The sequence below is a fragment of the Phacochoerus africanus genome, chromosome 2 (assembly GCF_016906955.1).
Source record: "Phacochoerus africanus isolate WHEZ1 chromosome 2, ROS_Pafr_v1, whole genome shotgun sequence".
Lineage (NCBI taxonomy): Eukaryota > Metazoa > Chordata > Mammalia > Artiodactyla > Suidae > Phacochoerus > Phacochoerus africanus.
In genome coordinates this window covers 75683480-75697069 of record NC_062545.1, presented here as the reverse complement: position 1 = coordinate 75697069, position 13590 = coordinate 75683480, and the positions used below count along the sequence as shown (strand labels likewise).

The following is a 13590-nucleotide window of genomic DNA, read 5'->3' as shown; positions in this document are numbered from 1 at the left end:
CTGATAGTTAAGTTTTTTATGACTATTGGAGTAGTATTAAGTTATATTGTATATCAAACCAATGAAATACACATGTTCTACACTGGTGATTAAAGAAAGACCATATGTGTTAATGTTCAGTGCACGAAGTTCTCAGCAACACACTAGTTACCATCCAGTCTTGGTTAAAATTTTTCTAGCTCCCAGAACTTTTGCTTTGGAAGTTAAAACTAACTCTCCTTTTTTTGGGGAGGAGAGGGAGAGGGACACTTCTGAAATGGTTACGTGAGGAGCTTAGCAGGCAGACCCTCTCCCCAGTGAACGACCATGCTGGAGGTAATTATAAAAACAAAGCACAAAATTAAAAGTTTCCGGAAGTTCTCTTAATGGCGTCCAGCAAATGGAGAAACATTCATTCAAGAAAATCCACTAGAAATTGCAAAGAACAACTCCATGGCATCTTAACCATAACTTGCTTCCCTTCCATACCCCTCTCCCAATTCAGTGTGACAGAATATCCACCTGGGCAGGTGCCAACAGAAAGACAGCACTCCCTCCTCTCTCCCCAGCTCTCAGTCTAAGGTCATGGTTCCTGCTCAGGAGGGGCCGGCCACCAGCATTTCTCATCCCTGTCAGCTCTGTGTTGCAGAAGCTCTATTCCAGGCAAGACATCTGCAATTAGGGGCTCCTTTCTTCTACTAGCTCTTCCTCATGGATCCCATCACCCTAGCTCACTCAGAATGTGGGTCAGATACAGTCACGTACAGCTGACTTCCTACCAGAAACAATGGAGGCCGAAAAGCTGTGGGACAACATATTCAAGGCACTGAAAAAAAAACGAACCAAGGTTCTTACACAGAGCATAACTATTTTCCAAAACTAACTTTCTTGTGTGCACACATGAGTACACCCACTGAGCCTCTCTCGGTGTTATATTCTATTAGTCTGAGCTATGATCTTGATACTATACATTTTTACTCTAGAATTGGTAAATACCCATTATCTGTGCTTTGTTATTTTCAGCTGACCAAAAAAAAAAAAAGGAAATTAGTAATTGAATATACTAACATAAATGAGTCAAAATATATAAGAAAAAGATACCTCAAGGATTTTATGAACTAGGCTACTGCTATTAAAACAATGAAAAATATTTGTACTTTTGATATCCACAAAGCACTTTAAAAAAAAATGTTTATTTACACTTCTCCCTACATTCCCTTTGGAGACTAGCCAAAAATTCCCTGACTAAAGCTCAAGGATGTAAGATAGGAAGGGAAAAAAGCTAACGCCAATCTCATTAAAAGTAAGTTAGGAAGTAGTTACCCTTTTAGAAGGCTAAAACCTAAACAAGTCAGAATCTTAGAAACAGCATAAAAACACCCAAAAAGAGAATCTAATTAGGTTTAAGTAATAAATATTTCCAAGATAAGTTTCCCTTTTACTCTTGCTATATTTTTACACCAAAAAAACACCTCTCTGTAATAATCTCTCAATCTGCATTCCAATTAAATTTAAATTTATGTTTTTAGTCTTTTATTTATCCTACATGTCCCTTTATAATTTCAATAAAGTAAATATACTGCACAAAACAATCTTTTTTACTGGCATAAATGCTTTCAGCATATTCTACCTAAGATTATTTTCCTTTTCCTTTCTACTACCAGTTGGAAACATCATTCTCCTTTTTAAAAGGTTCCCATCAAATATTGCCAACAATTAAAAGGCTTCAGTTTGGCACAGACCTCTGTCAACAGTCAGCTGATTCATCATTTTAACATACTGAGAACCAGAACAATTTTTTTCATCTATGTACTTCTGGTCCCAGACCAATTTCCCTGAGTACTTTCCAGAAGCCAAGATAATAGTCATCATGCAACAGTGATCTCTCCTTCTCCAAGTGGAGAAAGCTGTGCCATTTGAGATGGACACTAAGTAAATTAAAAGGAAAAGTGTAAGAGGATGGCGTGGTGGTGGCTGGAGAGGACCCCACAAGCCCACCAACAGGGACGAAGGCAGCATCTTGTTGCAGGGTGAGGTGGTCACCAGGTCGACTAATCACTATCTTGAAAGCCTTCAGAGAGAACAGCACTCTGGCAGAGAAGTATCAAAAATCACAAGGGACCAAAGTGACTCTCTTAACACCAAAGCTATTGCTCCCTTACTAGTATGAGGCTCAGACTTCGTTATTATCATTTTCCTCATTATCTTGGATCTGCCATCTACTTCTAAAGGTCTTGCTTTCAAGTCCATCAATTAGTCTTATTCTACCATTCCCCTTCAATGTACCAGCAGCTTATATGAGTATCTGCTGACACATGCAGAAAAAGGACACAGACCTGAGGCTATGTATCAAAAGGGGCTGGATGGTCACAGAGCCAAGAGTAGTAAAGAAGACAGGCTACCAGCCACTGACTCCATCCATGGGCCCCAGGACCAGATGAAGCAACTTGGTGAGGGATGTTCATGATCCCATCCAGTGGTTTCCCAAACCTCCTGCTGGCTGCCAAGGAAGAATGGAACAGGTCAGAAATGGGCAAGAGAACTGGATCAATCCACATCTAGGGACAAGTGATAGACCATAAGCTTTCGGTACCAGCCCATGAAAAGACAAGTAAACAAACTGAAGGTAAGTCTGGAGCAACTTGAGCTTCCCACAACATCTGAGCTCATGATCAACAAACTTGCCTTGAACAGGGCATCGACTAGTTTGGGTATCAGTGAACTTGTGTGATGTCATATGTGGTCCAAGCTGCAGACAAGTTATACACAGTAGGATCTGGTCCTTTGTTACAGAGAGTTGATAGGCACTGCTCTAGATTCTCATAGACTGTATTAACTAACAGTCCAAAACATCCTAGCAAAAGTATTATTCACAAATTAGACATGCTGAAAAAGAGAAAACGTTTTAGTCATCACAGACAACCATTCTAGTCCTTCACATATGTATTATTTTGACAACCAGACTATGCATTTTTCAAAGACAAGCATTCCGTGTTTTGTTATTTCAGGAGCCCTCTTTATGCCTAAGGCAGCACCAAAGCATGTTTATACAGACTCCCTATTTACTCTTCAAAGATTCCAAGCTTTATTTACATGTGAACTAGAATACACAGAGTGCATTTCCATGAAAATAATAACTGCTTACTTTTAGTACATTACTGTGTCACTCTACTAGTAGGTCAGCCTTTTAGAGACTTCACAATCCAAGGACAGTCTCAAAGAGGCCTCTAACTGCGAGAGAAACCATACCACAACACCTAAGAATGTCACCTAAGAGAAACATGGACACACCTTAGCCCTGACACAAAGTTTATTAATACTTGTGTTAAAAAAAATGAGTATTTGGTTATACTACTTAGATATTGATTAAAATAAAGCTTTGGTTTTACAAGCTTAGTTATCAATAGATTTAAAATAAGGCAAGGAATAGTGCTAAAAGCAAATATGCCCAGAACCATGAAGAATGAATGAAGTACCACAAAAACAAGACAGTATAGCATCCAAAGGCCAGTTAATGTAAAGGCCAACTGCCCAGTACAATTCCAGAACACCAAAGGGCAGCTAATTTTCTTATTTCTTTTTAGGACCACACCTGTGACATAGGGAAGTTCCTGGGCTAGGGGCTGAATCAGAGCTGCAGCCTACACCACAGCCATAGCAATGCCAGATCCAAGCAGCATTCTGCAACCTGTGCTGCAGGCCTGTGGCAATGCCAGATCCTTAATTCTCTGAGCAAAGCCAGCGATCAAACCCACATCCTCACAGACACTGCGTTAGGTTCTTAACCCACTGAGCCACAGTGGCAACTCCAAGGGCAGCTATTTTTAAACACACTTCAGTAACTGATCTTTATTTCATTACAGAAAATCATCAAGGAAAGTTCCATTTTAAATAATTAACCCTGGCTAATGAGGCATTCACTATTACATACACCTTGGGAAATTTCCATTAAAAAAAAAACTGTTATAAAGTTATCAGCATTTAAATAAGTTTAACCTATTAAGTAACTAATTAAGCCTACTGTATTTAAGACATATTTTATTTCTATTTTTTCTTTGATTTAAAATGTAAGTAACACATGTAGTGGAATTTAACACACATGGATTTGTATGGGATTTAAACACATGAACTCAGGTAACAGACATTGACTTTATACAGACATCCACACACACTTCTCCATCAAACATGAACTCTAAGGGATTCATCAAGACTGAGCAGAAGGTACAGAGAAGGAGCTGGTCCTACGGAGAAGAAACTAATCACATCTACCACTCCTGACCTTCCCTGGCAGCCGTCTAGGACACAAAATGGACCTAAAGGGACTATGCATGAAGGGATATATGACAGCACACCTAAAAAAAACACTCCAAGAAAAACAAACTTCAAATATGGGAGGACAGGTACAATCAAAATCTCAGCCTATACAGAGTCACCAAATAGAACATGCTGACCAGAAAAATGAACGTAAGAATTTGAAACTATACTGCATGGTCCAGGCCAATCTACAGACACCCATCACTCAGTCAATATTGCTTATAGTCCAGTAGGTTTAAGAAGCAGAGAGACAATCTTGTAAGTGTTTAAAAAAAAAAATAGATGTGAAATAGGCTCTTCCAACAGGAAGCTGAGATACAGCTGCCCTCTGTGTGGCCTCCAAGGCCCCAGGTAATCCAGCTTCACACAACTACTTGCCAGCATTCCAGGACCCATGGGCAGCTGCGTGCCCTTGCCTCTGCTGTCACCCCTACTGAAGCTCTCTCCTCCCTTCCCTACATCCATCCCAGTCTTGCTCCTCCTCCAGGGTCCAGCCTGAGTCTCATCTTCTCTAGGAAATCCTTCCTGACCATTCCAGGTTCACATAACGTACCCGCAAATATAATCTCCAATACCACTTAACTTTCACCACAGTTGGCTCTTAATCACAATCCTGGAGTTGTTTCAAGTGCAGTGGGTTTTGTTTCCTGTCCTCCTCCACCATCCTAAGACTTCCCAGGGCAAATCCACGCTAGAGCAAGGATAGGTTTACTGACCCACTGCTGCCAGAGACAACACACCAGAGGAACTGTGGGGCATCTCACAAATGCCCCATAGGCTGAACCACGGACTCCTTCAAGGCCAAGGCCATTTCTTTATTTGTTCATGAATAAATAAAGGCATTATTATAGGATTCAGGGGAGAGATTAGGTAAAATTTAAACAAAGAGGCTCAAACCAAAGCCAGACTGTTTGTAAGAGATACACATCAAGCCTGGACCGTGAAGCAGACTCAGGGTCTCATTTCCTTGAAAGCAATAAAGTTAGCAGAGCTGTGGGCTGCCGAGGCCAAAAACCTCTTATCTGGAGCTCTGCATCTGAGCTGTCAATCGAGGCTGCTTCTCTGTGTCAAAATGGCTTAGATCATCCAGGCAGGATGTTTTCTCTTACTGACATCATTGTAAAGAGCAAAGTTTCTGATCATCTGTGATTTTTTAGAGAACAAAATTTCTCGGTGAGTAAGAAAGTAGCTGTCATTCAAAGAAGGGGGTTATGACACTTCATGTTACATCACATCCTTGGGAGAAATTCCTCTTAATTTAAAAGCTGGTTTTACCTGTATCTGGTTTTCCAGCTGCTGTGTACCGTCTGAGCCAATTTTCACTTTTTCATTCCTCAACAAGCCAGACTCCTTACAGGTTCAAACCATCACTTTGTTCATACCCCATATGAAATTGAGTACTGTTCTGAGCATGTATCAGATGCCATATAAAAGGTGTTGGATATCCGATTGATAGAAATTTTCAACAACCAAAGCCACAGAGGATGGGTCATACTTATAAAGCTATATAAATATAACCCTTGCAAACTATCTTTAAGCCATCTAGGTAGAAAAAAAAAAGGGAGGTAGTAAGAGGGAGGCACGTTTCTTACCTACAACACCAAAAGCTGAAACAGCTCGAAATAACCCAGAGGATCCTTTCTGTCCCATCTTTGTCCTATTTCCTAGATCCAAGCGGCCAAGAAGTTCTCGCACTTCTTGTTGCGTATAGACATGCTAAAAACAAGCAGATTTAATCTGTAAGGTTTTGCTCCCTTTTTAGATTCATTATTTACCCCTGAAAATTAAAAGCTGCTTATGCGAATCATTAGTTAGTTATTTCACAGAAGTACATGAGAATGCAGGACTAAGCTGCATTTTTTTTTTTTTTTCCCAGAGACACAGGTGCCACATACAGAAGTTCCCAGGCTAGGGGTTGAATCAGAGCTGTAGTTGCTGGCCTGCGCCACAGCCACAGCCACATGGGATCCAAGCTCCATCTGTGACCAATACCACAGCTCACGGCAATTCTGTATCCTTAACCCACTGAGCGAGGCCAGGGATCAAACCTGCATCCTCAAGGATACTAGTCAGGTTCATTTCCACTGAGTCCCAACGGGAACTCCTAAGCTACAATTTTTAAAAGCCAACAAATTTTTTTTTTTTAACATTGTAACTTTAGGATGTTCACTGGATCACATGGTGCTGTACTAAAAAAGTTGATCAAAACCTTATCTTCTGAACCAGAGATTGCAAGATGTAAGGGATCCACAAATTTCAACAAATCTATAAACCCCTTAAAATTGTATGCAAAGTTTTGGTTGTATGTGCATATGTGCATTTTTATGAGAGGGCCCATAGCTCTTCTTAGATTCTCAAAGAGATCCCTGATCAACCACTCCTACCCCCAAATAAAGCCAAGAATCATTACACTATATTAATAAAAACTCCGCATGAGGGAATTATATCCAATTTTTTAGGATAGAACATGATGGAAGATAATATGAGAAAAGGAACTCTGTGTGTGTGTGTGTGTGTGTGTGTGTGTGTGTGTGTATCTGGGTCACTCTGCTGTACAGCAGAAATTGACACGACATTGCAAATCAACTATACTTTAATTAAAAAAAAAAAACACCTCCCAGATGGTGTGTGTGTTGGGTGAATCGCAACACCAGGAGTTAAGTCATGAAATATAATTTATCTAAAATTATTATAACACAGAAAATAGTTTTGCAAAGAATTTAGTGAAAATGGGTGCCTAACTGTAGCCACTGAAAAAAGCCAGGAATGTACATGAATTCAGAAATAGAGACAGGAACTTCAAGAGAATGGGTTAGTGAGGTTCTCTCTTTTCAGAGTCAAAATTAACTGATCGATTCCACCATACTGCATTTCTCTCTTAACTAAAAGCCTCATTTCTTGTGCCTCCTGATTGAAGTCTCTGTATTCCCAACTCTAGATAATATAACATCTGCATAAGAATAGCTTAACGCTTCTCCAGCATGTCGTCAGAAGAGACCCTACTAGTCATTTCTGGCAGTGTAGCAAAACATCTGCAGTACAGAAGTCCTTTTGACTTCATGTAGATAATAAATAATCTAATAAATAATAATAAATAATCTCTAATAATAATAAATGATAAAAAGTAAATAATCTCTTTGGTGGACACAATATTAAGAGTTAAACTGAATCTTTAAAATGGAGCCCCTTTAAGAAAATATATTCATTATCTAATCTTAAGAGTTGCTTTGGGGAGTTCCCATCGTGGCGCAGTGGTTAACGAATCCGACTAAGAATCATGAGGTTGCAGGTTCCGTCCCTGCCCTTGCTCAGTGGGTTAACGATCCGGCATTGCCGTGAGCTGTGGTGTAGGTTGCAGACGCGGCTCGGGTCCTGGGTTGCTGTGGCTCTGGTGTAGGCTGGCAGCTACAGCTCCGATTTGACCCTTAGCCTGGGAACCTCCATATGCCACAGCAGTGGCCCAAGAAATAGCAAAAAAGACAAAAAAAAAAAAAAGAGTTGCTTTGTCAAATACATAAAAGTGAGGGGCAGAGTTTAATTCTGGCATACTTTTCCACATCAGTAATTTCGAGAAACCAGACTAGAGATTCAAATTATAGCTAACCATGAAAAATAATTTTAATTTTTAGGTGCATGATCAAAAAAAAAATCATTATCACTATGGGAGTTCCCATCATGGCTCAGTGGTTAACAAACCCAACTAAGATCCATGAGGATGCAGGTTCGATCCCTGGCCTTGCTCAGTGGGTTAAGGATTGGGCGTTGCCCTGAGCTGTGGTGTAGGTCGGAGGTGCAGCTCGCATCCTGCATTGCTGTGGCTGTGGTGTAGGCCAGCAGCTGTAGCTATGATTTGACCCCTAGCCTGGGAACTTCCATATGCTGCGGGTGTGGCCCTGAAAAGACTAAAGACAAAAAAAACAAAACATCACTAGAAGCTGTAAGGATATTTCATACCTTTCAACAAGTACCAGAGTTTCTGTTAGTATTCAGGTTTGCAAGATACTTACCCTATCATCAATTATGACCAAATCTTTTGGTTCTGTTCTATCAATTTTCAAAACACGGTATTTTGTTTCTGCATGATTGCTCCCAACTAGAAAGTATCTCTATAAATAAAAAAGAAATGTCATTAGCTTTTTAAGGAAGTTTGCCTTGTACACATTTTATAATCACTTATGTTTTTAAAGTTAAATATATTAATAAAATTGTGTTACTTCTTAAAAAAGTATTTGTGGTAAGTATAACTGGCAGGATAAGAAAGGCTGATTCTAAAAGGTCAAGGCTGATTCTAAAAGGTCAATTTTTAAATTGAAATATTCATAGTGGTGTCGTGATAAGCATCAGTCTGATATTTAAAATGTACCCAGTAACCAGGTCAGATGAATTTAATTATATTATATAGAGATTAACCTAACTGATTGGAGATTGATGTTTAAACTTTGCAGGAAGCAGTGGCTCTGTTAAGAATTAAAAAGCTCAACATACAATTAGCAATGTTTAGACAATTACAGCTATTAAAATACTGATATTTTATCAAGCGAATCCATGTAAGTTTTCTGTAGAAGTCTAAAAATGAGTTTAATATAGCAACTATAAAAACTCACCCAAAGTCCTAAAAAGACTAAAATGAGTATACTTTCCCAAAAGGCTTTTTATAGATAAGCTACAGGAAATAATTAATATTCTTTCCTTTTTGCAACACTTCCTTAGAGCAGAATACCTGAACATATTAGTCTTCTTAAATGAATACTGAAAATAAAATGAATAACAAAACTGCAGAATAATCACCCAAGGTTCAAAGAAAATGCCTTTAAGAAAACCTAAACAAGATGAATAATTTTTAAATTGTATTTTAAGAAATAAGTAAAACTCTGCTAGGAAAAATAAATTATTTAAAGATATTCTGCTTCAAACATAGCCTTTAAGTTGCACTGCTGGAGTTCTCATTGTGGCTTAAAGGGTTATGAACCCAACCAGTATCCATGAAGATGCAGGTTTGATCCCTGGCCTCACTTAGTGGTTCAGGACCTGGCATTGCCATGAGCAGCATAGGTTGTAGACACAGCTCAGATCCTGTGTTGCTGTGGTGTAGGCTGGCTGCTGCAGCTCCGATTGGACCCCTAGCGTGAGCACTTCTGTGTGCCAAAGGTTCAGCCCTAAAAAAAAGCAAAAAAAAAAAAGGTGGCACTGTTTTTTTTTGTTGTTGTTGTTGTTGCTGTTGCCGTTTTTAGGGCCACACAGGCATTATATTGAAGTTCCCAGGCTAGGAGTCAAATTGGAGCTGCAGCTGAGGCCTACACCACAGCCACAGCCACACTGGATCCATCTGTGGCCTACACCTCAGCTTGTGGCAATGCCAGACCCTTGACCTACTGAGTGAGGCCAGGGATCAAACCCATATTCTCATGGATGCTATGTCAGGTTCTTAACCCGCTGAGCCACAACAGGAACTCCAAAGTGGCACTTTTTCAACACTGCAAAAATTGAGAACACACTGCCACCATCAAATGGCATTTTATCATCTCATTGGTCACATGAGGTACAGACACACAAAGCAATTAAATAAAAAAATAAGATTCTCTAGATTAATGGCCAAATCGAAGTATGTAGACCATTGCAATTCAGAGCAGGAAAGATTAATGCTGGGAACTACAGATGCAGAAAATGTAAGAGGAGTTAGAACTTGAACTGAACCTTAAAGGATGAGTAAGATTTTAAAAGATTTACAACAGAAGAGATAGGCAACAGAAGTATATACTATATTATGTATATATGTATATAAATAAAACAGAAAATGAGCACTTGGTTATATTGTTTTAATGCTAAATATATAGAAAGAGATGGGTATTTTTCAATTATTAAGTATATATATGTTTAGAAAGGTCTGATATAGACTTTCAGATTATAGAGAACAAAACTACAGGTTAAAAGATGGGGAGTTTTCTTGTGTAGTGGGATAAGGATCCAGTATTGCCACTGCAGTGGTTTGGGTCCAATCCCTGGCTCAGTAACTTCCACATGCCCTGGGCAAGGCCAAAAAAAAAAAAAAAAGATGGGTTAGCACACACTTTAGTGGAAAGCTAACCACAATACCGAATCCCTCATTCCCTAGGGAGAGGTAGAGTCTGGATGGCAGTAACAGTTATAGTGAGGCAGAAATAAAGCAATTATAATAAAAATTAGTCAACTAGCCTGAGACATCCAATGACCAGGACTTGATACACTGGGGGAGCAGCTAGAAAGGGAGGGAGAAGTTCAAGGTTCTCAGTCTGGCCTTGGCCAAGTCTTCCCTGAGACCCTTCCCACCACTGAGAGGAGAGAGGGGGCGTCACCAGTCTAATAAAACCAACCTCAGAAGAATGGTTGGTAAACTATAGATGTTTGTTAGCAGAAAAGGGAGCCACCTTCTTGAGGACTTGAGGAAAAACATTTCCCAGGAAAGGAAATAGCAAGTGCAAAGACCTGAAAGAGGATAAAACTTGGCCAGTTAGAGGAACAAGATTAACCAAGAAAATGCTCATAAAACACCTAACACAGTGAAGAGTGTTCAACACGAAGAAGGCACTCAATGTGTGTTACTTCCTTTTCTCTCCCTTACTTTTTAAGATGTTCAGGAAGTCTATGCCATTGTATTTGAGAAAAAGACCAAAAAAAAAAAAAGATGAAGAAAGAGGTAGCCCAGACTAATAAAAGCATGTGCAGGATCAGAATGGAACCAGAGTGGGAAAGTGCACAAATCTATTAGTACTCAGTCTTCCCCCTCAGGAGAGAAGATGCAAATAATCCACCATGAGTAGAGTGCTGTAGCAGAGGTCTAAACAGGATGCAAGGACAACACAGGAAAGGAGTTTAACTCATTTGGGCAGGGACAAAGCAAGTTCTCCAGAGAGGCTTGTGCTGTCCTGAAGCCGAGTTTAGCCTTGAAGAACCTCTAGACAGGACCCAATGTACTGAACGAGTGGCAAGTGACACCCAGCCCCTCCACCTGCCTCCACCAGAACACTTGTGCTTGTATCTGAATTTAGCCCTTTCTTCTGAGGGCCTTCTTTAGATTTGTTTGGGGCATGTCTACCCCCTTTGCCTAATTATACGCAGCTCAGGAGACTGGGGCTAACACTCTAACCTCTGTGGTTTTAAATTCTAGTCTAGTAGCACAACCTGGTTCCATAGGCACTGGGTAAACGCTAGGTCAAAGAACAACCACTCACCACAGACTAGTTATTTAATCTGCTGGGTGACTTCCTACAATGTTGACCCTATCCCATCTTTCTCGGTTAAGTACATAGAGAGGCAGCCCTTTGAAATCTAGTCAGTAAGGAAGTACATCACAGCTTTAAAAATCCCTGAGGGAAATTCCTAGCATTTCAGTAGCTCCTAGGAAATCGAAAGATGAACCGCAGGAGGACAATGATTTGACCGTTTGTAATACAAAGACAGATATAATCAAGAATCCTGCAAGTGTTCTGCGCAGAAGAGCGACCTCTAGTGGAACCGGTTACGTGGGCAAGAAAATCACAGCTCTCCGCTGTGCACAGAATCACTCTCCTGCACTGCCCTCTGGTGGGAAGTTCATCAAACAGTTCCTCCAGTTTTTAAGATGTAACTTCCAGAAAGGCCTCATTTCTGCTTGGTTTTATTTCCTTCTTGTTAAATAAATCAATTCTATATCTACGTATATCCTTAGGCTTTATTGTGTTTTAATATTATGTTTTGAAATGAGTTGGAAGCATTTCTGGACTTACAAATTGCCCTGAAATATCTTTTCCTTAAATTCTTCTCTACAGATTTTTTCTAATTTTTTATTTTGAAAAAATTTTAAACCTACAGTAAAAGAAATGTATATATGTGTGACTGGGTCACTTTGCTGTACAGTAGAAAACTGACAACACTATAAACCAACTATAATGGAAAAAAATAAAAATCATTAAAAATAAATAAAACCTACAGTAAAATGAACAGAATAGTACAATGAAAACCCATATTTCACTTACCGAGATTCACCAACTGTTAACACTTTGCTACATTTGTTTTCTCCCTCCTTCCTTCCCAATAAGCTTTTTTTCTCCTGAACCATGTGAAAACTAGTTGCAAGTATCATAACACATCATCCCTAAAAACTACAACTTGATAACTGGTTTAAAAAAAAAATGGAATCCAATCAAGGATCCCACCCTTGTATTTGGTTATTATGTCTTTTTGAGTATTTTTAATCTAGAACAATCCTCCTGTCTCTGCTTTCAAAGTCTTTGTCTTTCAGGGCATTTTTAAAGAGTCCACATTTTTAACACCAACTTTCCTATTGACCATCATTCATCTGAATGTTTACCAGTGAGTGTCTCACATGAGCCAGGCACTGGGCTAGATACCTAAAGGCAAAGGTAAACTGAAGATATATTTGGGGCCCATAACTTGCTGATGGATTCTATTGGGAAAAAAAAAAAGGAGTAACTGATCCAGTTACTTTTGCTTGAGCAACTAGCATGATGGTGGTGCCACCTACTGATGTAGAGTTGTCTAGAGAAGAAACAGGGTTGAAGCAAAACCATGAGTTCTGTTTACAACATTCCCTGAGTGCTCAAGTAGGAACTGAGTCTGGAGCTCAGAGCAGAGATCTCAGAGCGTGTCATCAGCACATAAATGACATTTAAAGTGAAATCAGGAGTTCCCGTTGTGGCGCAGTGGTTAAGGAATCCGACTAGGAACCATGAGGTTTCGGGTTCCGTCCCTGCCCTTGCTCAGTGGTGTAGGTTGCAGACGCAGCTTGGATCCCGCGTTTCTGTGGCTCTGGCGTAGGCCAGTGGCTACAGCTCCGATTCGACCCCTAGCTTGGGAACCTCCATATGCCGCGGGAGCGGCCCAAAGAAATAGCAAAAAGAAAAAATAAATAAATAAATAAATAAAATAAAGTGAAATCAAGGGACAGGATTAACCTACTAGGGAGAGTGAAGATAGAGAAAGAGCCCCCCTCCAAAAAAAAAAAAAATGAGCCTGAGGCACTCTAAGTAAAATTATTTACAGGCTGAATATGGAGAAGGAACCTACTGAGAAGGGCCAGTGATTAGGAAAAACCTCAGGACAGCTGGAGCCTTCAAAGCAAAGGGAGGAGATGACCTGGAAAAGAAGGGAGCAGTCACAGCCACGTCGACTGCTGCTGAGAGGCTGAGAAAGATGAGGACTCAAAAGGGCCCCCGGGTCTGACAACAGGAGCCTGTGAGTGGTCTTTCCAGGGCTGTCTCAGTGATGAAGTGGGGGGAAAACTCACAGCAGAGCTGGGTGAAGAGCAAATGGGTCATCTGG

At 40.0% G+C, this 13590-nt stretch overlaps 1 protein-coding gene across 2 annotated transcripts in view; it reads right to left on the bottom strand.

Moving 5' to 3' along the window:
* FIG4 (FIG4 phosphoinositide 5-phosphatase) overlaps nucleotides 1-13590 on the bottom strand; it is a 143602-nt gene that overhangs the window by 111020 nt on the left and 18992 nt on the right. The window contains exons 2-3 of one of the 2 annotated variants that reach the window (XM_047762592.1): nucleotides 8301-8399; nucleotides 5886-6009 (exon numbers count right to left, since the gene is read on the bottom strand). The exons of the other annotated variant lie outside the window; for it this stretch is intronic. Coding sequence (XP_047618548.1) covers nucleotides 5886-6009; nucleotides 8301-8399 — 223 coding nt within the window. The remainder of the gene's footprint in view (nucleotides 1-5885; nucleotides 6010-8300; nucleotides 8400-13590) is intronic. 2 annotated transcript variants of the gene reach the window in all.